Source organism: Drosophila hydei, unplaced genomic scaffold (genome assembly GCF_003285905.1).
Source record: "Drosophila hydei strain 15085-1641.00,03,60 unplaced genomic scaffold, DhydRS2 tig00000172-arrow-pilon, whole genome shotgun sequence".
Taxonomy (NCBI): domain Eukaryota; kingdom Metazoa; phylum Arthropoda; class Insecta; order Diptera; family Drosophilidae; genus Drosophila; species Drosophila hydei.
The window spans coordinates 3,871,999-3,897,587 of record NW_022045682.1 but is presented as its reverse complement, the minus strand read 5'-3'; the positions used below and the strand labels follow the sequence as shown (position 1 = coordinate 3,897,587).

The window sequence follows — 25,589 nt, the reverse complement described above, 5'->3', positions numbered from 1 at the left end:
AAAGAAAATCTTTAACTGTATAATGTATGCATTTATTTATTTATTCTCAATCTACAAATCTTTGCTTATAGGTGGACACATAAAAATCATTTATATATAATCAAATTTATATTAACTTGGGTTAAAAAATGCATACAAGGGTAGAATTTGCTTTAAGATGTAGTAGCAGCGGACTCCAAAGTTGGATACTGCTGCTTGTGTTCCGGCCATTCCACCTCGCTGATAGCCTGGCAATGAGAAATTAAAATGTTAATATATTTTAATTTCATAAATATAATTTATTACCTTCAGCTCGTCGAATGCCTGCTTGGCAATCCAATGGAATAGAGGATTCTTCCAATCGCGCGCTATGGCCTGTAGCTCTTTGACTCCAGTTTCCGTGGCCGGCGACGAAGTCTTTGAGATTTTTTTATATTGAGCCCACAAAAAGACCATGCTACGCATTTTGTAAGTCCAAAAATCATTTGGAACAGCCCGAATCATATCCTGAACCTTCTCGGTATTCGGCATCTTAAGGTTCTCCAAAAATGTGATATTCATCAGTGTAAATATTGACTTCATATTATTGAAATAATTGTCTGAATTCTTAACCAAACCAAATTGAGCCTGGCTAATGATCACGTCGACCACCTGCTCGGTGGTCAAGCGCGGCAGATCAGGTATAAAGCAATTGCGCAAATTGATGCTGCCAAATGAAGCCAGCTCTTCTTTGATCGCTTCATCGCACCACTTGTAATCCGTCCACCAGCTCTGCCACGATGTATATTTCTTTGCCTCCTCTTTGATGGCCCACTCGTAATGCAAACGTTTGCGTATGCGTTTCACTAAGGTGCGTCCAGCATTTTTGCCTTCCTGTTCGTAATCCTGACTCTCAGCCATTTCCTCATCGTCCAGCTCTTCGCCGCTTGTACTATAATTGGGAGACTGTTCAAAGAACATAATCGCATACGATTTATCCTCTGGTTGAGGCAAGGTAACTTTCTGATTGTTGATATACGGCAGCTTAAAGCCGCCAAGCAAAAAGCCGCGCTTAATTGCAAGCTTGCGACGCTTGATATCCGCCTTGGTCAAAGGCACAGGTGCTGGTTCCGCCACACGTTTTTGTCCTGTAACTAGAGGAGGATATATAAGTTAAATATACATCATACAGATAGTCGTTTTGGCATACCTTTAACATTAGTATTTGCTGGTGGTTTTTGTGTTTCAATCTCTTTTTTGTTGTTGACGCTTTTATCTTGAGTATTTGGAGCAGCAGGTGCATTTGATTTGGGCGGCCCATTAACAGGTTTTGATTTTCCGCCATTGACACTCACATTCTTAACTGTCGATACATTTTTAACAATTTGTTTTTGTGGTTGTTGCTGCGGCTGCGGCTGTTCTTGTTGTTTCTGTTTCAAGTGTTGTGGTTGGTGTTGCTGTTGATTAGGCTGTTTATTACGTGCAGCATTTGGCTGCTTATTTATGTTGTTATTATAATTAGTATTGTTGCTGTTAATTTGTCTAGGAGCGCGCCCTTGTCCTTGATTTGTAAAAGGTGGTCTATTGCCAATTGCAGTTTGGGGAGGCTTGGGGCCTGGTCCATTATTATTATCGAAATTCCATTTGGTGTTACGATTACCGCCGCCAATCGGTTTACCGGGCCCAAAGCCATAATTGTTGTTGCCCACTTGCCAGTTCGATTGGTTTTTCATCAAAGCGTTGACCGTTTCCAACACTGACAAAGTATTGCCAGAGGAGCCAGAATTATTTGGACCGCGATAGTTGCTTTGTCCATTGGTCTGGCTGTTGGGAATATTGTAAAATGATTGCTGGTTGCCGTTGTTGCTGCTATTGCTGATATTGTTTTTGTTGCTGTCAAAGTTTAAGGTGTAATCGTTGTTAGGCTGTGGTCCACGAAACTCGTTATTAAAGTTACGTTCATTAAAATTGTCAAAGTTGCCTGTGTTATTGGGACGCCCGAACGGAGGTGCTGGGCGATCATTGTTGAACTTGAAATTAGAGCCAGCGCGGTTCATATGATTCGACTCTTGGCCACCTCCGCCACCGCCACTGAAGTTATCGGAACGTCTAAATGTGTCCATGTTGCGATCATTATTGTAAAAACGTTGATTGTTGTCCGTGTTGTTTTTGTTAATGTGACTGTTGTTGTAATTAAGATCGCTAATGGAACGGGCCAGGCCTAAATTACTTGGCAACTGTTGTTGTTGTTGTTGATACTGAGGCCCACGATAATTATCAGAACCAGGCATAGAAGCAGAGTTTGATCTCAGCTCAAATGAGCGGCTCAGAAAACTTGAATGCGACTGTGATTGCTGCGGCTGTTGTTGACGAAAGTTGTCATTGAAGTTGCCTTTGTTTGGTGCAACATTTCCATGAATATTATTATTGTTAAAACGTTGATTATTATTGGAAAAATTTGAGTAGCCGCTGTTGCCGCCATCATTAGAACGTCCAAAATTGTTTGATTGCATATTTCCAAATTTGTTGTTATCGATATCGGAATAGCGTTGATTGATTCCAAATTTGTTGTTATCAATATCAGAAAATCTTTGATTATTGAAACCATTCCCGTTGCCGTTGTTAAAACTATCCGATCGACCATAGTTCATTGGCCGACGAAAATTGTCATCAACTGCACTGCCACCACCGTTGACGATGCTGTTACCGCCGCCGGCGCCGCTGCCACCACCACCGCCGCGAATTGGCGCAAAAGACGATGCATCATTGGGCTGTCGACGCTGGCCAATGCCATAGGCGTTATATCTATCCATTGCTAATTGTTCACTAATTCGTTAATTTTTACAATTACGCGGCGAAGACGTATAATAGAAACGGCAATTTTTTTCCTTATTTTTTTACTAGATGCTATTTGCTTGATGCCGTTCGAAATTGTAATATTTTCACATTTGACAGACACGCACACGCACAGACACACATCTACAAACGGACAAGCACATATATACAAGCCAGTGTTGCTAAACGTCCAAATAAACATCATTGAATTTGAACTAATTCAAAAACTACTCGTGAGTGTGCTCAATATTCCGGTTCATTAAGAAAATAATATAACAAATGTTGGTAACTTTTTAATGCTACTTTCTTAAATTAATGACGGTTCAATCAAAATTTTCTTTTATTTATTCTAATATGTAGTATACATACCACATTTTAATTTTTTAGTGTCGTTGTTTTCGGAACTAATTCAATATTAGTGCTTCATAATCTTAGTTTAACTTGGAACTGAAATAATGCTTGTAACTGACGTAACCAGGGTTGAATAGTCGCCAGTTGCAGGTAGCATATGTCAAACTCAGGTGCCTTTACATTTGCATTTCATCTTTAAACATAGGTGAGCTATCAAAAATGCTCTAAATGCAAGTCTTATGTTTCAAGCTTAAATTATTAAATACCAAGATTAGAATGATTTTTTAATAATGAAATTTTATTTATAGAAACCCCTGAAATATAGCAGCTACAGTTATAATATTTTTCATATCCATTACGCTAAATAGCAAATAAAAGTAAACATTTCATTTTCATTGCTTTATTTTTATTTTGTGCATTTCATGTTTAGGTAGTTTGTTTTTATTATTAAGAGTTAAGTGCATTTAATGCTATATTATAGTGCAATAACCGGAATACGAATTTGAAGCATCTGTAAAATAAAAAATAAATTAATTTTTTACAATACTGTTAGAATTAATAAATGTATTTATTAACCTTGCTTGTTTTATCAAAAAGCGCTTGCGCACGGTCCTGATTGAGTTTATATCTGACAAATGAATCAAATAAGTAGCCATGTTTCAAAGACTCGACCAAAATACGATCCTCGCCTATGTCCACGCTGAACTCTTGGGATGAGACCTAGATAAAGTAAGATATAATACGAGATTATTTTTGGCCTTATACGAGGAGTCAGAACCGTCTTTGGTGGAAACTATTCAAACTTCATATATAACGAATATCGTTAATCGTATATATATATGTACAAATCTATAGATACTCACGCAATTGGGTAAGTAAAGTTCGGCATGAATTTCATCAACGTTCTCATCGCGAATTCGGGCCCGCAACTTGTAAAGGGGCTGACGATTTTTTGACCACCTATTCCGTATATTTGCTGCATGCTGCTCATCAATTTCCTGCACCAATTTCGACGGCTTCGTGGATGTGGATGGCTGTGCCGGACGTGGAGTTTCATTGGCCATGATAGCTTCAACAGCTGCACCACACGCACCACCTGCCCGCTGCACTTCGTCGTTTCTCACACGATGCGCCACCAATGTGCCAATAAATTTGCGATTACTCAATATAATTGTCTTGTCCATCATTATTTGAATATTGTATTTTTCGCTGAGCGCTTCGGCTACGATTTGCAAAAAGAAATTGTTAAAGAGCTGTGACTTTTTGATTTTCGCCAAGAACTTTGGATTGATCGCTATGTCGCACACTTCCACAGTATTATTCGAACGATCTTTGGTATTACGCATCTCCGAAATGCTCATCGGCACTCGAAACGATCCCGGCGTGGTTGATTCCAATATGCTTATTAGCTCGCCATCTGTTATGTCTTTGGGTCCTGGTACTTCCGGTGCTTGGCAAACATTTATAAAGAACTTCTCATTGCTGTTGACCTTGAAGCTCTTCACACAGAAACCTGAAGCAAAATCACATAATTGTAATTAATGAAATTATCTTGATCTAAAATTGGTAAGAAAAGCTATATTTGTGGGCAACGGAACTCGAATGATATGAAAGACCTTCTATCAGATAGCTATATCTACTACAGACTACCTAAAAACTTTAAAACTAAAGTAACGTTACTGACAATGATCGAGCCTCGATATATCATATCAATAATGTCAAGACAATCTTAAGTAGTTCACATAAAAAATAAATTAGAATAGTTAATCATATGAATATATTTAACTTTTTTATTACAATTTTCATAATATTCCATTTTCATTTTATTTAAATTAGATAAAATTCTATAAATATATAGCTCCAAACTGCTGGTTGACATCACTCCATTCAATAGCCTGCAAATAGAGAAAGATTATACTTTACCATTAAAAGATAAGTTAGATATTTGGACTCACATTTTAGGTCAATGAAATTTTTTTGCAATCCAGTTGTTGTCATTCCTTGCCCACGCATTAATAGTTTTAGAATGCTTCCCGCATAGATAACCCATGGGACGTATTGTGTACACTCACAAATGGATCGGGGTTTCACGCATTGAAATTGAAATTATTCTACCAAAGAGTCTCTTTCATAAGTACATATAGATATGCCGTTTTCTCTGTAGACAGTTATTTTATTGTTAAGTTGTGCAGATAAAATTGTTACAGATTGAGGAACCAAATTTTTCAGTTCTTCGCCCAATTCTGATTGAACAATATTTTCAAATCTTCGCTCATTTCGTTTTCCTTTTTTTTGTTTATTCACGAAAATCATATTTCACCGAAGTCTGTGCCGCTAAAAATTTCGCTCTTTAACTGAGTCAGCGGCCAGTCTGTTAAATTTTTGACACAGTGAAAAGCAAAGAGAAATGTAAAGAGAATTTAAGACACTTGACTCTTGGTAAAGAGAGCTTATATATGTATGGTGCGTGTGTTTGGTTTGTATTTTTTTTGTTGTCGTTTATTTTTGTTTAAAGTTAAGCACATGTTTATATGAGGCGTTATGTCTCTGTAAACAACGGTCTACTATATCATTGTCACATCAAATAAATTTTTTTTTGTCTTTTTAGATATGATTCAAACCACTTTTATATTCCGTAACTATTAACTTTGATTTTCTTTTGCGTACATTTTCTTTACATGTAAGTATGTACGTAAACATATGATGGGAAAACGTTGTTCCCTTATTTCATCACTATCTCGTTCTATCTCGCTTGCTCTTATCAACTCTCTTTTGGGGGCCTTCACACTATCTTTGACGCGCGCGTTAAATTGCTAATGGGCAATGACTTGCCAATTAAGCAATTTATTATATACATATGTACATACATGTTTCTATTTGATTCTGTTTAGGTGTGAGCTCTTAACTCAAATTTGTCAAAGGCTCAGCTAGCCAGAGTAACAAAGTCTGCTGTAGGTTTAGCTAGTGCTTAAGCCGGCTTAGCTTTTCATTGATCAAACAAAAGAGCACAGCTCGCGTGCTTCAGAAATTACACGACACAGAGAGAAAGAGAACGCGCGTGCATGTGTGTGTGAGCTTGCACATTTTGTCTTCTATTAACTTTGCCTCATATTGCATTGGTATTGGTCAAAGAGCGAGCGGCCGCGCTATTGTTTCAAATAGAAACGAATAAGTTGCGCTGGCTTGTGCGTTTACCATTCAGTTAGTTCTGTTCGCTCGACACGAACCGGTCGAAAGGAGCACAAAAAGAAAAAAGAAAAAGTTATCAAGCAGTATTTACGTCCGATTAAATTCGCCGAGGTAATTATAAGTGGGTTTTTATTGGTGTTGTGTTCGTTGTGATTGTTGCTATTGTAGTTGTTATTATTGTCATTCGGTTGGCTGCAAGCGTAACAAGTGCGACCAAAAGTTATTTGACACACATTGTGAAATGATCTGCACGCACATTCTAGAAGGGCTTTCAAACTGATGTAAATAATAAGTGTTCTAACGATTTAGAATGAATCATTTTAAAAATTTGATTTCATAAATAAATTGTTTTTGTTCGGTCATGCTCAATGCCGTTTTATAATTGATAAAAACGAACCAAACCGAAAAAAAAAAACAATTATACGAATTAAATGCATAAAATTCGTGTGTGTGTGCTATGCTGTGATCAGCTAAAACAGTTAATAGGCAAGACTTAGATGGTGACGTCATTAAAGCTCAACTGAAACCAAACTTACCGAAAAAAGGGCACAGAGCAAAATATGTTGCCGAAAGGCAGAGAGAGAGAGAGAGAGAGAGCGGATGAGAGAGACGCGCACACGCATCCGAGCTGCTATAAACAAGCGCGATAAGCACTAAGAACAATAAAAATTATAAAGTGCAATTGAAAACTAAAGCAACAGTAAATAGAAACAAACACGCGAACCATAGATGCATATGTATATGTGCTTAACAGTAGTTATATTGTTGCATATATATACATATTTATATATATATACATATATGGGTGTGTATGTATTGAGCAAGTACGGGTACTTGGATTTTGCGTTTGATAACAACGCGTTGCCGCTCACGATTCAGCACTTCACCACTTGAGAGATAAAGAGATAACTGAAGTTTGCGCAATCCTGTCAAAGGACACCTTAACAACAACAATAAATTCAATAGAAAAGATTGTCCAGATAATGATGGACAAGCGCTGCGATAAGACTTAAAAAGAAAAAATAAAACATACAATAAACACTAGGTTAAAATCGACTTCAGAATACCCTGTTTAACTGTTAAAAACCTGCGTATGAATATCAAGCGTAAAATGTGCCTCACAGTTTAACGAAAGCTGTGCTTAGTGATTAACAATATGTAAACAGCATAGATTCGCCGCAGTTGAAACAGATCCAAATGTATCAAAAAGGCTGCTATATAACATTTAAATGCTTTTATATAAAACTGTTGAAACGGATCGAAATGTGTCAAAAGACGTGGCATACACATGATAGTTAAACGGCTTTAAATTTCAGTTAAATTGACCAAAAAGTGTGCATTTGTCCAAGTGATTGAAAAATTTAGGGTAATTACATACTCTCTCTCACATTTTGTCTACAGGGCACACGAGTTGTATATAATAAATTCCATGGTTCATATTATTTATTATATTCTCATATATCAAAAAACGAAGTTCAATATTTAACCTATATTTTATATACAAAGTCTACTGAACTTTTTTCTTTTGCTGTGCTTTTATCATTTTTTCGGCTGGCCTTTTTCTGTAGAATAATCAGCATCAGAATGACTCGACAGCGTTTTTCATACTTGAACATTAAGTGAATAGATTTCTGCATTCGTTCTTTTTGAGATATTTGATTATGTTACATAACATTGAATAATCGCCGGAACAGGTTTGCCATTAATTACAGAAGAGAAAAAATACCCGTTTTTTTTTTCTATTTTTTTATATTTACTTTAACCTTGGTTAGAGTATAATTAATTTTGTCAGACCGTTTGCTACGAAGCTTATCTTTGATTTACAATGAATGCATTCACAGTTGTCCGTTTATATGCTATACGTTTAAATTGATCAATTGTTATTTCTTTGTTACAGTCGGGTAGACTGGTTACAATTTAGTTTAAATGTTTGAATTGTAATAACAATTATATTAAAACAGTTATATATGTAATTATGTTAAGTTATGTTAATGGTAATTTTTGACATATATAAATGTCACAAAGAAATATATAAATGTCTCAGAGTAATTCAAGGCATTTTATCAAACAATTTGTTAGGGTATATGAACTTCTTTGTTCGAAAGATAGCGAAAATGTAGTTTCTTGTTTTAACAAAAGTTTTATACTAAAAAAACAAACAAACCCGTTTCTGGCATCAAGCATAGATCAATAAAATATAGACATTGTGGCATTGGCAAAGATCAAGAGTAGTGAGACGCAAAACTGGTTTTTTAAATGTGCTAGAAATTTTTCTATATATAAACACATTTAGCTACTAAATGTTGAAGAAATAAAAAAGCATTTTTTGTTAGGAATTCCTAACGACAAGCCCGGTCAAGCCAAATAAACGTTTTTCTACGTGAACACTTCAAAACTAATTCAAAGACGGGGGGCATGTGTCACCGATTCACGGATCGCCTGTGACGCCTAAGCCACTTACTGATAAGCGCCCAACATCTGATTAAACTGTTAGCAACATTTCAATTGCATTAGATTTCAATAGCCATCGAGTGGGACAACAAATTTTGTGTATTAAGGGAAAAAAAAAACAGAAACAAACTTACCGGGCGTGGGTTGCACGACAACTGATTCGCGTGGCGGCGCCGCATTGCCAGCCTGACCTTTATCTGCAGCTTCACCACTAAAGAATTGATTTATATTCTCTTCAAACTCATTCTAAAACAAAACAAAAGTAATTATTTACAATTATTTTCCTATTGTACATAAGTTTTTTATCTGCTTACCCTGACAAAGCGCAAATTCTGTTCGCGAAAACTGTCGTTGCCATCGATAAAGTTGTTATGACCCGACATGCTTACTCTTTTGTTTTATATAACAACTTTACTTTATTTTTATAAATTTAATACCATTTGCATGTTATTTCCGACTATTTTATTTTTGTGACAGACAGTTTTTGGTTTTGTTTTTTTTTTTTTTTGCTAATTGCTGTCAGGTTGCTAAGCGATAATTCCGATAACAAAATTAGTGCTGTGAAGTGCTGTCAGGTCAAATATCGATGAAAGAGTCGCGATGAACATAAAATAAAAAAACTGCTGGCACGACAACACTTGATGCTGCTTGGTAAAATTAATTTAAGTTATTGGGCTGCATATGAAATATTACAAATATGACTGACCCCAACGTAGATAATATAAGTTTATATAATAAATGTGATGAAGTCAATCGACAAATATATGACAAATATGCTTTTATTATCAAAATTAAAGTTAATCTATTATTGGCAACTATCTTACAAGCTTTAACTTTCAATAATTTTCTTATCTTGATTTTAATATATATTAGTCATCAAAAATTGTTAGGCATAAATAAATTTATTGCAGCCAACTGCAATGGACTAAGCTAATTTTGCTCATGTTTTAAAATTTCGAAAATGCTACCTCTAACGTATAAATAGATAAGCTGGCAACATTAGGCGTAGTACCATCTAGAAATTTAATCGTTATCGTTTTAGTATTGTTTTTGTTTTGTGAAATAGACCAGCTGTTTCTGCGGTAGTACAATATTTTTTTCTTCATCTTTCATGTTTTACAGTTGCGTTACGCTGAAAGACTCGCACGTGGAGGAGTGCCTAGAGAAAAATTTAAAAGCCAAAGCGCGACCATGGGAGAAAATACGCCCATGGACGAGTTTTGTGGCTCCACATTTTGGGTGAGTGCAAGCAAAATATAAATATATTTATTACTTAATAATACAACTTTCCTTCTTCTCACAGGATGCCAATCAGACATGGTGGACAACTGATCCCGATTTTACACCCTGTTTTGAACAAACGGTGTTAGTTTGGACACCCTGTGCTTTTCTTTGGCTGTTTATTCTCATCGATTTTTGGTATTTGAAAGCAAGTTTGGATAGGAATATACCCTGGAATAAATTGAGCATAGGCAAAGTGTTGTTCAATGTTGGTCTAATTGTAATCACCGCTTTGGATTTAATCATGGCGTTTGTCAAGAAAGGCGAATCGAATATACCAATCTATGCCGTTGATATATGGACTCCCATTATTAAATTGGCAACTTTCGTAAGAAAAAGTGTGAATTAGAGCTCAGTTCGATTTTACATTAATGGATGTTCATCTATTATTTGCAGGCTATACTATTGATTTTTATACCCCTCAATCGCAAATATGGCGTGCAAACATCTGGCTGCCAATTTCTCTTCTGGTTACTCATGGTAATTTTTTCCATACCGCGCTGTCGCACCGAAGCCCGAATGCACCAGGAACGAAGAGATATAATTAATTCACAGGAAGCAACGCCACATGATTTCTCCTGGGAGACATACCAATTTTGCAGCTTCTTCATCTTCTTTACCTTCACCGTTTTTATGCTTATATTTAATTGCTTTGCCGATCAATTGCCCAGGCAAACGAAATATAAGCGAGGACCTAAGGAGATTCCCGAACTCTCTGCAAGCTTCCTTTCACGCATCACGTACAGCTGGTTCGATAAGATGGCTTTGAAAGGCTATCGCAATCCCTTGGAGGAGAAAGATCTGTGGGATCTACGTCCACAGGATAGCTGTAAAGAGGTTATGCCCACCTTTGCCTATTACTGGAACAAGAATGTGCGCAAAAATTATCGTCGCATGGCTGTCGGACAGGAGACGAAAGCGCAGTTTAGCAACGGCAAAGTCTCCTTTGAGAATCCACAAAAGAATGGCAAGAAGAAGGGCATGGCTAGCATTATGCCACCCATATACAAATCCTTTGGCGGCATTTTTCTCTTTGGCTCATTTTTCAAGCTTATCACCGATATATTAACCTTCGCTCAGCCACAGGTCTTGAGTTTGATCATTGGCTATGTGGAGGACTACCAGAAGGCACCTCAACCGGAATGGAAAGGCATTATGTATTCGATTCTACTCTTTGTGCTGGCTAGTGCACAGACTTTTATACTCGCTCAATATTTCCATCGGATGTTTATTGTTGGCTTGCGTATTCGCACAGCCTTAATCAATTGCATTTATCGCAAGGCTTTGCGCATTTCGAATGCGGCACGTAAATCGTCAACGGTTGGTGAAATTGTTAATCTAATGGCTGTGGATGCGCAACGTTTTATGGATTTGACAACGTATTTGAATATGTTATGGTCTGCTCCATTGCAAATTGCTTTGGCTCTGTATTTCTTGTGGCAACAATTGGGTCCGTCTGTGCTAGCCGGCCTCGCTGTGATGATCATTATGATACCTCTTAATGGATTTATAGCAAGTCGTATTAAAACTTATCAAATCAGGCAAATGAAGTATAAGGACGAGCGTGTTAAACTAATGAATGAAGTCTTGAGCGGCATAAAGGTTAGTGGAGTATACCTAAAATATCTATGAAATCTCATAATATCCGAAACGTCTATAGGTGCTCAAGCTTTACGCCTGGGAGCCCAGCTTTGAGAAGCAGGTACTGGATATACGTGATAAGGAAATAGCTACCCTACGAGCTACGGCTTATCTGAATGCAAGCACATCCTTCCTTTGGTCTTGTGCTCCTTTCTTGGTAAGCTATGGCTAAACGATTGGCCACACTTTGAATTCTCTTTTCAGCACATGACTTGATGGACTTTAATCGAGGCATCTGTATCTATCATTTAAATTGTTAAAAAAAAAAAAAAATAAAAAAAACAATAAGGTATCCTTGGTGACATTCGCCACTTACGTGTTGTCCAACGAGGCGAATCAGCTGAGCGTCTCAAAAGTCTTTGTCAGCCTTTCACTGTTCGACATCATGAAGCTGCCTTTAAGCGTGATGCCCATGCTGATGGTAGACATAGCCGAGGTAAAGCCAAAGGAAATTGGACTGGATATTGGAAATCTAATATATATAATTCGAAAATCATTTACTTCGGCTATGGGCATCTATCAGCACTGAAAGACTGGGTTTCAAAAGAAAACTAAAATGTATAATCCAATATCGTATTACTATATAATTACTGTATATTCTAGGTGTCATTAGTCACATTTGCCACATACGTTCTAGTCGATGAGAATAATGTGCTCGATGCGAAAAAAACCTTTGTCTCATTATCATTATTCAACATCCTTCGTTTTCCGCTAACCATGTTGCCCATGCTGATCACCAACTTGGTGCAAGTAAGTTAACCTTATTGCAAATGGAATAGTTTTCCCAATTTACAACTTGATTTCATATGAAAGCTAACTGATATATATCTATGTCATGGTTGTCCATCATGGTATATATGTATATACGTTTACTTACATATAAATCGAGATGTAATTGGGAAAATATATTGGTACAATTTATTTTTTCAATTGTACTTTTGTGCCGTATTGTGATGTGTCAATTATTACTCAACTATATTATTTATGATTATTATAATTTTTATTTATTATTTAGCTGCAGCAAAGACAACTGTATAATCCTAACCAAACCTAACCTCGCACTAAAAAATAATCTTTAAATCGTTCGTCGTTACTTCCGGTTTAATTCTTCTCTTTTTTGTGAAAGATGCACTTTGTTCAAAGAAAAATACGTTCCATTGAGCTTCAAAGCTGCCAACTGAATAACTTTCATAACATTTCTAAGATTTAACATGAACTGCTGAACGTAGTAAACTAGTTGATGATGTAAAAAACATAGTTCATGTTTCGAAAATTAACAAATCTTTTTATTTTTTTTTTTTTAACCATTTTAAAGGTGTTTTTAATGGGTTCTTAAAAATTTGTAATGTATTTTTGATGGTTTCTTAAGTGGTTTTTAGATACATCATTCAAGTGTCCTTTGCTATGAAAAAATTATTGACATTTTTAGTGGGGCAATTCATATGCTATTCTATTCTATTCCTATTTTCATAGCATCTTCATTTGCTTTAAAAATTCAATACTTATACCCTTGCAGAGGGTATTTTTTGAGAAACCTTTTTATTTCAATTTTTTCTTAAAAACATTTTAAACGTTTTTCCGATTCCTCTCAATTTTGATAAGTGTCGTGTTTGATATAGGTACATGCAACCTGAGGACTAGAAATTCGTCTTTATGTGGGCCTTTAATATAGTAATTCCTTTAAAGTTAAAAAATCATTCATAAAATGCCCCTAGCTCTGCAAGGGTACCAAAATTCCGGCAGCCCGAGTTTATAAGTCTAGTTTCATAGACAAGAGCTTCCCCCAAACCTTTCCGTACACCCCATCCAAGAACTTAATACTAATTATACCTGTGTGTTAGCTAGTGTTATATAAGGATAAAATAATCTAACCGATTTCCTCTTTGCATAGACGCAAGTTTCTGTACAACGTATAAACAAATTCCTGAACAGTGAAGAGTTGGACCCAGACAATGTGCAGCATGATTCCTCAAAGCGTGAGTAGATAACAAATAAAGTTTAAGTATAAAATGTTCATATATATATATATATATATATATATATATATATTTATTTTGTAGCCCATCCCATGAGCATTGAGAACGGCCACTTCTCTTGGGGCGACGAGGACGAGATGACGCTCAAGAATATAAATATGGAGGTGCGTAAACATAATCTGGTTGCCATTGTTGGCACTGTTGGTTCCGGTAAGTCCTCGGTCATCCAAGCATTCCTTGGCGAAATGGAAAAGATCTCGGGCACGGTCAACACGGTGGGCAAAATGGCTTATGTGCCACAGCAGGCATGGATCCAGAATGCGACCGTACGTGATAATATATTGTTTGGCAAATCGTACGATCGCAAACGCTATAATCAAGTGATAGACGCGTGTGCTCTGCGCACTGATATTGAAATCCTCTCTGCCGGCGATCGCACTGAGATCGGTGAGAAGGGCATCAATCTGTCCGGCGGTCAAAAGCAACGCATCTCCTTGGCACGCGCTGTATACAGTAATGCGGATATATATTTATTGGATGATCCGCTAAGTGCTGTGGATGCGCATGTAGGCAAACACATCTTTGAGGAGGTGATCGGACCGAAAGGCATGTTGGCGAAAAAGACACGCATCCTTGTCACCCATGGCATTACGTTCCTACCACAGGCCGATAATATCTATGTGATGAAATTGGGCGAGATTAGTGAGAGTGGCACTTATAGTGAATTGCTAAGGAATCGTGGCGCCTTTGCTGACTTCCTAATGCAGCATCTGCAGGAGGGTGAAGCGGAGGAGGAGGAAATTGATCAAATTAAACGACAGCTGTCACAAACTGATCCCGCTTTGGTTGCCCCATTCGAAAAGGCCATACTACTCGCTCGCACCGAAAGCCTCTCAGATTCAATGTAAGCTCGATACATTTATTAATCAATTTTCAATTTCATATTTAATTTATATTTTATTCCATATTTTTTTTTGCTCTTTAGCTCCGTCACATCTGCCGACAGTTTGATGGGCGGCAGTTTGCGTCGTCGTAAGATGCGTCAGAATTCCTACGACTCAGCTGCCTCCGCTGCCTCGTTGAAAAAGAAACAAGAAAACGAGGGCAAACTGATTGAGACGGAGAAATCGCAAACAGGCGGCGTTGATTTCAGTGTCTATAAGCATTATATCAAGAGCGTTGGCATCTTTTTATCGGTCGCCACTTTGGTGCTCAACTTTGTGTTCCAAGCATTCCAAATCGGTTCGAATCTGTGGCTCACCCAATGGTCCAACGATAAGGAAGTGGAACATGATACGGGCAAAAGGAACATGTATTTGGGTGTCTATGGTGCCTTCGGTTTCGGTCAAGGTGAGTTCGCTGTGATTCAGTTCTTATTCTTATCTATATGTTTTGTGGCATTTATGTTGCTTTTATGTTATCGTTATCGCTATCGTTTCATTTCCGTTATATGTTTATTATATGTTAATTGATTTTATTAATTATCAATGGTGATGAAAAATCAGATAATATCGCAGCACATTTTAAGTGAAACGAGTGGAATGAAACACGTTAATTGCTTTACAGAAATTTTGAAGACATGTGACACAAAGAACTGTTAGAAAAATGTCAATTTTTTTTGAAACGATTGGAATGGAACACTCAATTTTGTGTATATATTAAACTAAAAGCTCCCATATATTTTTATTGAAACATAAAATAGAACACTAAATTTATAGTATTGTATATCGTACAATTGTCACAGATGGAATGAGACTTTGCTTAAAAAAGCTCTGCGTCATTATGAGCCATTAAGAATGAAACATTGTAGCTGTTATCAGTGATATTATCTGATCTTTTATCAGCATTTCTAATTTCAATTATGGTATTTGGTTATAGTATAAGTTTCTGTTTATTTTATGTTTTGCTTTTTATGTTTGCCCGCTAATTCATGCCTCAAAAGTCTGTGTGCCACGCGCAAACAATTCATTATCTCTTTACTCTGACGAACAAGCTACAAATCATTTCTACAAATACACACGAGATATATGTATATATGCAGCCTATTTAATACCTTAACACACTCTAATTTACTCACATTTGCTAAATTCACACGCTTTAAGCCTGTAGCTTATACAGCACAATTTGTTCAATTAGGCATGAAATGAATGGGAAGAACAGTTTACTTATCGATAACTAGTTCTTTATGTAGTGTTTTCGATATCTGCTTAAATTTTCGTTAGGGCAAATTATTTTAAAACGCTCAAATTAAATAGTTTTGTAAATCTATAGCGACTTTCGCGGTACAAAAGTTTCAAATTAAAAGAAGTTCAAATTTTACTGTATCAGATATCAGATATCATTCAATCAATCAGTTTATCCCGAGTTTCAAACTCAATTCAGAGCATGCCTAATATTAAAATGTGATTAAAAAAAAACTGTCTTAACAAGTTCCTTTGTCGGGAATGTCTGTGTGCATTTTATTTTCTAAAAGTATTTATATTTCAAAACCTAATTGCTTTGTGTTCGTAATTCTATTTTCCTTTGCCAAAAAAAAAAAAACACGTGACCTTCTGTACCAAAATTTATAGTCGGATCGACATATTTCGCATCACTCTCTGGCTCATTGGCCGGTCTTCAATGTTCGCGCATCATGCATAACGTTCTATTGCATGCTAATTTGCGTTGGCCGATGGAGCTATTTGACACGACGCCACTGGGACGCATTGTTAATCGATTTTCAAAAGATATCGATACCATCGATAACGCACTACCATTTACTATGCGTGCCGTTCTCTCACAGGCTTACATGGTAAACACTTTTCGATAGACTGACGATTCTACCTCTAACTAACCAACGACTTTACTATACCTCGCGCACATACGCTCCATAGGTATCGAATCTAACGACATATTCCACATCAGATTCTTTCATGTATATTTGTTGACATGTCATATATAGTTCAGCACACGCCTTTGTCATTGCTATTGTTTCTTTTTCCTTTTTTTTATTGTCTTTGGTGTAGTTGTAATTGATCTGTCTGATCTTCTTACCCAAATGTAGTTTTGACTAGTTTCCTCTCGACCCTCGCCCTATCGCTGGGCTGCATTTATAGCGCTGAATACTTGCACAATAAACTTGTGGAATTCGTTCTGCGTTGGCCCATGGAAATGTTTGATATAACACCTATTGGTCGCGTTGTTAACCGGTTTTCCAAGGATGTCGATACCTGTGATAACACCCTACCTCTCAATCTGCGTGTCGCAGTTATGCAACTCTTTGCGGTAATTCCCTATTCTGCACACTCAATCTCTCACTTTTCGTTAGGCATATCATTATCATTTCTCTTTCATTCCCATTCTTCTCTCATTCATCTTATCTTGTTCATAATCTTCCATGGTCATATATCAGTTCTAGTGCCTATAGTTAAGATCACGTCTTGCAGGAGTCGATGTTAGGAGGTTTCCTCTGAGCTATCTAGTCATTAGGCAGGCATTATTAGAAAGCTTATCAGCTGCTTTTTGTGCTTATACACACACGCTTTTCGCAATTGACTTGACTGAGTTAATTACACTTTTTAATCATCATCTCATGACCTTAGTTCTTGCATTTGTTGGGTCCTGCCTTATATTGGCGGTTGGTTGCATGCGAGCTGCCACGATACTGCATGCGATACTCCTGCATGGCGTTATTCGTTGGCCCATGAGCAAATTTGAAATAACCACCCGAGGCAGCTTATTGAATCGTTTCTCGAAAGATATTAATGTGGTCGATGTCACAATGCCAATGCTCTGGCGAATTGCGCTGTTTTGTACAAGTGCGGTAAATGTTCTTGATCACACGCCACACACAACAAAAATACAATCAAACACAACTGTACTTTTTTGGGGTTTTCAAAGAGGGGAAATGTAGCTGAGTTTTCTTTGCTTTTCTTATTTCAAATGGACACTCAGAATTTTCACTTCAGTCTAACCATGCCTAGCAGATCTATTGTATTCTGAGCTAAGGTCTCATTACCAGTAACTTTTGTATTACAAGAATTTCTTAGTCTGTAATTTGAGTTTGGGAAATCTATTAACAATAAGTGTAGACATAGCTCACACTCTTCATTTCAAATAAACCAATAGAGAGTAGATATACTAGTGTTAAAAACCCCCAATACGACTTTGAAATCCATGCACCATCTCCAACCTGTGTCCAGTGCAACTAATAAGCTCCATGTAATTCGAAATCTGTCTATATAACTAAGCTAACTAACGGGCCCTGTAATCTGTATATATGTGTATATATATATATATATATTAATTGGATATCCTACTTGATCTAGTTTAGAAACTGCATGCACAGCATGGCTCCCTTCCTAATTATATAAAATGTGTATATTTATTTATTATCGATTTTAAGTTAGATAGTGTTATCGATTAACTTTACGTTCGATACGCAGTTTTGTCACGATATTTGTCGGGCCTTGCCCTGGCCCTGGGTGGCCTGCACTGTTCCCTGGAGGTGTTTAACAAACTGATAAACATGGTGCTCAAATGGCCAATGGAATTATTTGATACGACGCCATTGGGTCGTATACTAAGTCGCTTTGCGAAGGACATTGATACCGTGGACAATGTAATGCCACAAATAGTATCACAATTTCTATCCACCTGCTATTCGGTAAACACATATTTTAAGACTAAACCAAACCAACACCTTTCACGACTTCTTTCCTTTCTAACCGTCTGCTTCAAGTTTTTTAGCTCTATACAAATAATATCCATACATATCTCTCATATTCATTGGAATCTGAAATCCATTTACTTGATTTGAGTTAAAAACTTAATTTTTTGTTAAGTTCGCGCTTTTGCTTTGTATTAAACTGTATTATTTTAGTAAAAAGACTCATCCAACAATAACAACAAAAACAACAACACTCTGAGACTCGCTTGTCTCAGAGCTTCAGCGGTTACACAGCCGATTAATATCGATCATATAGTTGTGGTCGCTCCCCGTTGTATATTTTGCTTATTTAGAAGCTACTTTAAAGACTCATCCAATAACAAATAACCACTCTGCAACGCGCCTGTGTCAGAGCCAATAACGCTGGCGATTACCAAAGCCGATTAATATCGATAATAGTGTTTTGGAAGCTATGGCTTATAGGGGGAGAACCTGGTTTGAGTGTGGGCTCATGGGAGATATATTCTAAGTGATAAACGCGCCCATTTTGATTCGCATGACATTCACCTACTGTTAATGCCAACTAATGTTTATCGATAAATGTTGCGCGTCTCTGCGTTGCATTCCCTGCCGTTCCCTAGGTGTGTTTAGCTACATTGCGGTCGTGATTATCTACTGCGGTTGCCTCCGAGCTGCCAAAATATTGCATAATAAATTCCTCAACCAGGTGATCCACGGATCGGTATGTCGCTTTTTCGATGTAACGCCCCTGGGGCGCATCTTAAACAGTTTTAGCGCCGATATGGATGTTATCGACGAAGAATTGCCCGGCACCTTGGACTCTTTCATGAGCTTTATATTTATGGTATTATTATAATTAATTTTCTTTATTTCTGCAATTTTCCTGTTTTGCGCGTGAGTTTTCTTTTGAATTATTTTTGTAGCCCACATTTTTGTGTTACGGTTTGTACTTACGAACTACATCTAGTTTCTAGAACTTAAGACTCTTACACAAAAATCTGTTTCTCTGATTCTCTATAACGCTATCTATCACATATCATATATCCACGTAGGTCTTTGCAATTACGGCGCCGCCATCACACTCTTCACATCCACTCTAAACGCCTCATTCAATATGTTTCGACAACTCTTTAATAACCTCATGCATTGCCCATCTGAGTTTTTCGATACGACGCCCAAGGGGCGTATCTTGGATCGCTGTTCGAACGATATCAACTGCCTGGATCTGGTCATGCCCCTAAATATACGCATGTGTCTGAGCACAGCGTTTCAGGTAAACCCCTTCACTCCACTCTCCAAGCAAAGCCCCTGCTTTTCTCACTTACTTTTCAGTAGGTTTTGCAGTGTTTTATTTAACTAAGTTTCTTGGTTTTTGTTTTTTATATTTAATGATTTCTCCCCATTTTGTTGAATGCACAAAAAAGGAATGAACGCAAATTGAACCAATGTTGGTTCTATAGTTCTTTTGAACTATTTTCTCTATTTTACTTATTAGTAATTAGTTCTTATTGGGAGTTTCTTAATTGTTTATGATCAACAGCTAGTTCAATAGAACGAAATGTTGGAACAAACTGAATCGTTTGTTAGCTCACATATAACTTATATGAGGACTAAGCTGTTCGGTTCACTGAACTCAGTAAGACTTGACTAGCTCATTTTTGAGAACAAATCAATCGAACTTGTAAAAGATAGCGCAGAAATCATTTGTAAGTCTTTATATATATATTCTTGATTTGTATGAAAGGTCTTGGCTGCTAGCCTACCTTTTTCCATAAGTTTTGAAGCTTTTATATTAAACTTTGACATATATTCTAATTTTCTTCACATTCTTTATTAACATCTAAAAAAACGAAGTCTTCCTTTTTATCATTGTCTTTTATATGGACTTAGGTACTATTGCACCATTTTCTCTCTTCTTCTCTCTCTACTACAACCTTCCATATCTCTTTCACATACTACGTACTGTCCAAAACTCTAAGCGTATCAGCAATAACACTAAATCTCTACTTACTCCTCTGTTAAAACTAAAAAAAAAAAGTTGATTCGTTTTGTAAACCCAAATGTGTTGCTGTCTCCAACTCCTAACCTTTTCCTCCACTAAATTGCAGTAATTAGCTTTATAGCCAGCGTACTTATCGTCTATATTGGCGGCCTGCATGGTGCACAGAAACTGTTTTGCCAATTATTTAGTCGAATTCTGGGCGCTCCTCAATCCTTTTTCGATAGACAGCCGAGGGGTCGGATACTCGATCGGCTGTCCAGTGATGTTTACAAATTGGATATGGTATTGCCTGAAATATTTCGTGTACTTAACTCGCAAGCGTTTCGGGTATGTTGTCCAACTAATTGTGCTCGTGACTAACATCAAAACAGTTAAAACTAACATCACTTTTCCCTAACTCAACCTGTAGACCGTTCAACAAGCCATATATCATATATCTATATCTAGTGTTTCGAGCGGGCATGCTTTGTTATTTTTCTTTCTATTAGTCTCTATGCTGTCTAAAATTTAAATACTGTTTCGATACTTGATGCATTGATTGACATACCGCAGGTTTCGCCTCGTTCCTATCGGATTTGGGCATTCAGCTGGGTTGCTTGCACGCTGCCCAGGTGCTACACTCGCTCATGCTCTACCGTATGCTGCGTGTACCTATGTGGTTCAACGATACCACGCCAGTGGGTCGCATTATGTCTCGTTTCTCGAAAGACATTGAAACGGTCGATCAGAAAATTGTGGAGGTCTTGACCGATTGTATTTGGTGTGCATTTGAGGTAATTTCTAATTGGAGCATTACCCAACACTAGCTGGGGTCACAATTTGCTACAAGAAACAACAATATTAGTAGAACAAAAGTACAGTACAGCCTTCTAAGTGCTAGTTTCGATAAATATTCGATTTGCAACAAACAATTTTATTTAAATGAAATTACAAAAAAAAAATAAGTTATTTTTTATTTATATATTTAAAATCTAAATTGGATTACTTTGTTTTAAATTTAAATGTACTTAAAATTTACAAATCACATTGGCAAATATTCATTTTAGAGAGGCTCTACTGTAATTGCTTTTGTGTTTAGTGAAAAGAAATTAAAAAAAAACGTATAAACCCCTCCCCTGATATCATTCTAAAAATCCTATACCTCCGCACTTTAACTAATTTATATGAAAAACTAATCCAAAATCTATTGTCGCTTTGGTTTGAGACTCTAATAATGATTGACTGCAAAAGCATGAAATGCAAATTAACTGCTGTAGTAATCGCACTTCGATCTAAACAAAAAAGATCTTTAAAGAAAACACTCCAAAACAAAACAAATGTCTTCAATCTTCAGGTTTTTTATCCGTCGTAAGGATTGTGGTGCCCGCAATCGGTGGCTTGCGTGCTTCTAAGTTGCTACACGCGTTCCTTTTGCATCATGTGGTGGCCGCACCGCTGAGATACTTCGATACCACGCCGGTGGGTCGCATTATGTCCCGATTCTCCAAAGATATTGACACGCTCGATCAGCTATTGCCACAGCTAATAATCAATTTTGTGTGGCTGCTCTTTGAGGTAACCGAAACAAGAAGCAGAATAAGAAGTTGAAAAATATATATAAATATTCTTAAAATATCAAAGTCCATTTTCCAAATTTAATAGAAGTAAAATGTGGAAAATTTCTATCAATGATTTTCAACATATATAACAATTATATATCTAAAGTATTTCTATCTATACTCTATTGTTCTGATATGTATAGTTAATAGCTTCTAGAAGAAGTTATAGAAATCTACGTCACGATCTATTATTCCTATAAATAGCATAGTTCATGTTCCCATCTTTCTAAACACAATCTTGCAAAACCAACTGTGATTAAGCCACGTTTTCACATTGACACAAAACTGTATTTTGTGGAGCACTGTACATGCATTTCTTCAGTTCTTTTACAACACTGTTCTCTTTTGACAATCTCAACTAAATTGAATTCTTTAAGGTATCTTATCGTCAATTACGTCGTTGTTTCCGGTGCTTGGAGGGATTCGTGCTGCGCAGCTATTGCATGACCATGTCCTGCGACACATCCTTTATGCACCTTTATATTTCTTTGATATGACACCGGTGGGTCGTATCCTAACTAGATTCTCGAAAGATCTTCAAGTCATTGAATTCGTGGTGCCGCTCTTAGTAAACAATTGTGTTGGGCTATCATTCGAGGTAATAGCCAACAATTATTAACTGCACACACTAACTAATTGAGAATTTAAGTAAACACATTTGTTTAAATAAATATATATTTTTAGAATACTTAAAATATTTCAGAAATATTAAAAAGGAAACTGCCAAATCTGTTCACTTTCTCTAGAAACTCTCGCATCCTCTAACTCGACTTTGATTGGCCTTGCTGCATAGGCGAAAAATTAACTTGCAGTGTTTCGTTTCCATATGTTCCTAGACTAGCATAGTCTCATATCCGGAGCATAATGTTAACGTTAACAGGAGTGTTAACATTTTTGAAAACATTTAAATCTAGAGTGTCGAAACAGTTGCAGGATGTGATATGAATAATTTGTAGCTAGAATACGAGACTCAAATCAAGTAAACGGCGTTTGGGGCATTCCAGCATGCAATTGGATCGTATCGAATTCGAATCGTATATCAATTTAATAACATAATTTCAGTTTCCTATCATTTTATTTTCTAACTAACACCAACTGCACCCCGATAGAAACCTCTGTGAGAGTTCTTTTTAATAACAGTTTGCCATATTTGACATAGGTTTTGGCCACAATTGTGGTTATTAGCATATCGACGCCCATCTTCTTGGCTGTCATTGTGCCCATTGCCTTTGTGTACTATTTCGCGCAACGCTTCTATGTCGCCACATCGCGCCAGTTGATGCGTTTGGAGTCCGTTTCCCGTTCGCCGATCTATTCGCATTTCGGTGAAACTGTCACTGGAGTTTCCACGATACGCGCCTACGCGGTCGAGGAGCGGTAAGAAAAATCTCAAATTATAGTCGTAAATGACGCTCGATAACGTTCGCATTAACAGCTTCATTGAGGAATCGGACGAAAAGGTGGACAAGAATCAGGTGTGCAAATATCCATCGCTGATCGCCAATCGTTGGCTTGCCGTGCGCCTGGAAATGGTTGGAAACCTGATCATTCTGTTCGCCTCGCTGTTTGCCGTGTTGGGTGGCCAAACGAATCCCGGCCTGGTTGGTCTGTCGGTCAGCTATGCGCTGCAGGTGACGCAAACACTTAACTGGCTGGTTCGGATGTCCTCGGACATTGAGACGAACATCGTGTCCGTGGAGCGTATCAAGGAGTATGGCGAAACCAAGCAGGAAGCACCCTGGGTGCTCGAATCGGACAAACAGCGTCCCAAAAACTGGCCAGAGGGCGGACGTGTCGAGTTCAAAGACTTTCAGGTGCGCTATCGCGAGGGTCTGGATCTGGTGCTACGCGGCGTTACCTTCAACATATCTGGCGGCGAGAAAGTTGGAATTGTGGGTCGAACTGGCGCTGGTAAATCCAGTTTGACGCTTGCTTTGTTCAGGTGAGTCCAAGAATCAAGTCTGTCATGTTAATAACAGTTGCATTGAATTAACGTAACACATGCAAATAGCGAAGACCCTGTTTTGTTAACATAATATCTAACATAATTTTTTCCGTTTGCAGAATTATCGAATCAGCTGGCGGCAAAATCATGATCGATGGCATTGACATTGCAACGATGGGTCTGCACATGTTGCGATCACGTCTAACGATCATACCGCAGGATCCAGTTCTCTTCTCAGGCTCGCTGCGTTCGAATCTCGATCCGTTTGAGATCAAGACCGACGATGAGATTTGGAAGGCATTGGAGCTGTCGCATTTGAAGACCTTTGCCAAGAGTCTGGCAGCCGGCCTTAATCACGAAATTAGCGAAGGTGGCGAAAATTTGTCCGTGGGACAACGTCAATTGGTATGCTTAGCGCGTGCCTTGCTGCGTAAGACAAAGGTCCTCGTATTGGATGAAGCAACAGCTGCTGTGGATTTGGAAACGGACGATCTTATTCAGGTATGCTGGGCTTCACACTGGAAGCTAACATAACATACATATGCCAATCGTGCATGCTGTTAATTAATAGCTGAAACAATCTTCATTCTGATAGCTTACATGCAGAACTGTAACTTAACATGTCAATCACATGTTAACTTCCATTTTAAATTGTGGCTTAACATCTTATGTTATTTTTTGCAGAAAACCATTCGAAGCGAATTCAAGGAATGCACCGTGCTCACCATTGCCCATCGTTTGAACACAATTCTGGACTCAGATAAGGTTATTGTCCTGGACAAGGGTCAAATAACGGAGTTTGCGTCGCCCAACGAACTGTTGAGCAATCCAAATTCGGCATTCTACAGTATGGCCAAGGATGCAAACCTTGTTTAGTTTTTGTACCAACATAAATACACCGACCGAAACTCATAAAAAAATGTGCCCAAAAAACTAAATATTTAAAACAAAAAAAAAGAACTAAGCGAACTAGAACTAGTTAGGCGGCAATTTAACGATAGCTTTTAACTAATATGGAAACACTGGTAACTAGCTACTTAAACCGTTAAAGGTGTTCTACCTCAATAATTACAACAATAACAACTATAGAAAAAACCAACAACAAGAACAGCTGAAATGCGCGTGTGCCTGCAATTTAGTAAATACCATAAAAATGTTCATTAGCTTAAGTCGACCAGTTGACAGGATTTTCTTTTTTTGGTACATTTCGTTTACAATGTACCGTTATATGTTTATATGCATATATATATTATGTGTACGTATTTGTATGGTACTTACATAGGTTCGTTTTATGTGTGTGTATATATGTAATTGCATAATTATCTTTATGGATTTATTTTTCTATACCAGTTTACTTGTTACAAAAAAAAAAAGGAAAAACTACCGAAAATCACGTCCATTTGGCAATTGTATCACGTACTTAAACTATATGTAAATTAATGAAACAAGTCTCTCAAGAATTTGCCTTTAAATGATTAAATCACTTAGGCAACGCCCAGTAGTTAATTGAAATTTTGCAACATTTTTGTAAGATGTGTATACTTAAAAGGTGTACTTAAAAATCAATTGAAATTGTATTCATAAGGATAAATAAATCCCATCTAACTAATCTACAGTTTACTTAACATCTATATAAACCTAACTACACTTAACTTGAATATTGTACAAAGCTCTTGATCATGAAGTACAATAA

At 37.2% G+C, this 25,589-nt stretch overlaps 2 protein-coding genes across 19 annotated transcripts; one reads left to right on the top strand and one right to left on the bottom strand.

The window, feature by feature from the left end:
• Positions 1-41: 41 nt before the first annotated feature.
• Positions 42-9,283, bottom strand: LOC111595838 (probable basic-leucine zipper transcription factor N). The gene is made up of 8 exons (XM_023309746.2): positions 9,099-9,283; positions 8,919-9,030; positions 4,008-4,657; positions 3,721-3,864; positions 3,635-3,655; positions 1,169-2,789; positions 286-1,112; positions 42-227 (listed from the first exon to the last, which is right to left on the bottom strand). Exons 1-8 carry the CDS (start codon positions 9,165-9,167, stop codon positions 153-155), a joined length of 3,519 nt encoding a protein of 1,172 aa, XP_023165514.2. The 5' UTR covers positions 9,168-9,283; the 3' UTR covers positions 42-152.
• Positions 6,343-24,816, top strand: LOC111595812 (canalicular multispecific organic anion transporter 2). Of its 18 annotated transcripts, none has more exons than XM_023309715.2 (14): positions 6,345-6,444; positions 9,907-10,023; positions 10,088-10,393; positions 10,462-11,667; positions 11,726-11,863; positions 11,996-12,142; positions 13,598-13,682; positions 13,767-14,586; positions 14,668-15,032; positions 20,906-21,126; positions 23,111-23,328; positions 23,387-23,893; positions 24,016-24,397; positions 24,581-24,816. In XM_023309715.2, exons 2-14 carry the CDS (start codon positions 9,976-9,978, stop codon positions 24,770-24,772), a joined length of 4,635 nt encoding a protein of 1,544 aa, XP_023165483.2. In that variant the 5' UTR covers positions 6,345-6,444; positions 9,907-9,975; the 3' UTR covers positions 24,773-24,816. The 18 variants fall into 18 exon arrangements, with proteins under 18 accessions (XP_023165485.1, XP_023165483.2, XP_023165484.2 ...); XM_023309716.2 differs by lacking the exon at positions 20,906-21,126 and adding an exon at positions 19,404-19,624; XM_023309704.2 differs by lacking the exon at positions 20,906-21,126 and adding an exon at positions 18,972-19,195.
• Positions 24,817-25,589: the final 773 nt, after the last annotated feature.

Coding starts and splice junctions, on each gene's coding strand:
- LOC111595838 (XM_023309746.2), bottom strand. CDS start 9,167: ATGTCGGGTCATAACAACTTTATCGATGGCAACGACAGTTTTCGCGAA. Junction 2,790..3,634: donor TGCTTCAAATTCGTATTCCG/GTTATTGCACTA, acceptor AAAAATTAACGA/ATTAGTGAACAATTAGCAAT. Junction 1,113..1,168: donor AGCAAATACTAATGTTAAAG/GTATGCCAAAAC, acceptor ATCCTCCTCTAG/TTACAGGACAAAAACGTGTG.
- LOC111595812 (XM_023309704.2), top strand. CDS start 9,976: ATGGGAGAAAATACGCCCATGGACGAGTTTTGTGGCTCCACATTTTGG. Junction 11,668..11,725: donor AAGTCTTGAGCGGCATAAAG/GTTAGTGGAGTA, acceptor AAACGTCTATAG/GTGCTCAAGCTTTACGCCTG. Junction 14,587..14,667: donor GAAAGCCTCTCAGATTCAAT/GTAAGCTCGATA, acceptor TTTGCTCTTTAG/CTCCGTCACATCTGCCGACA.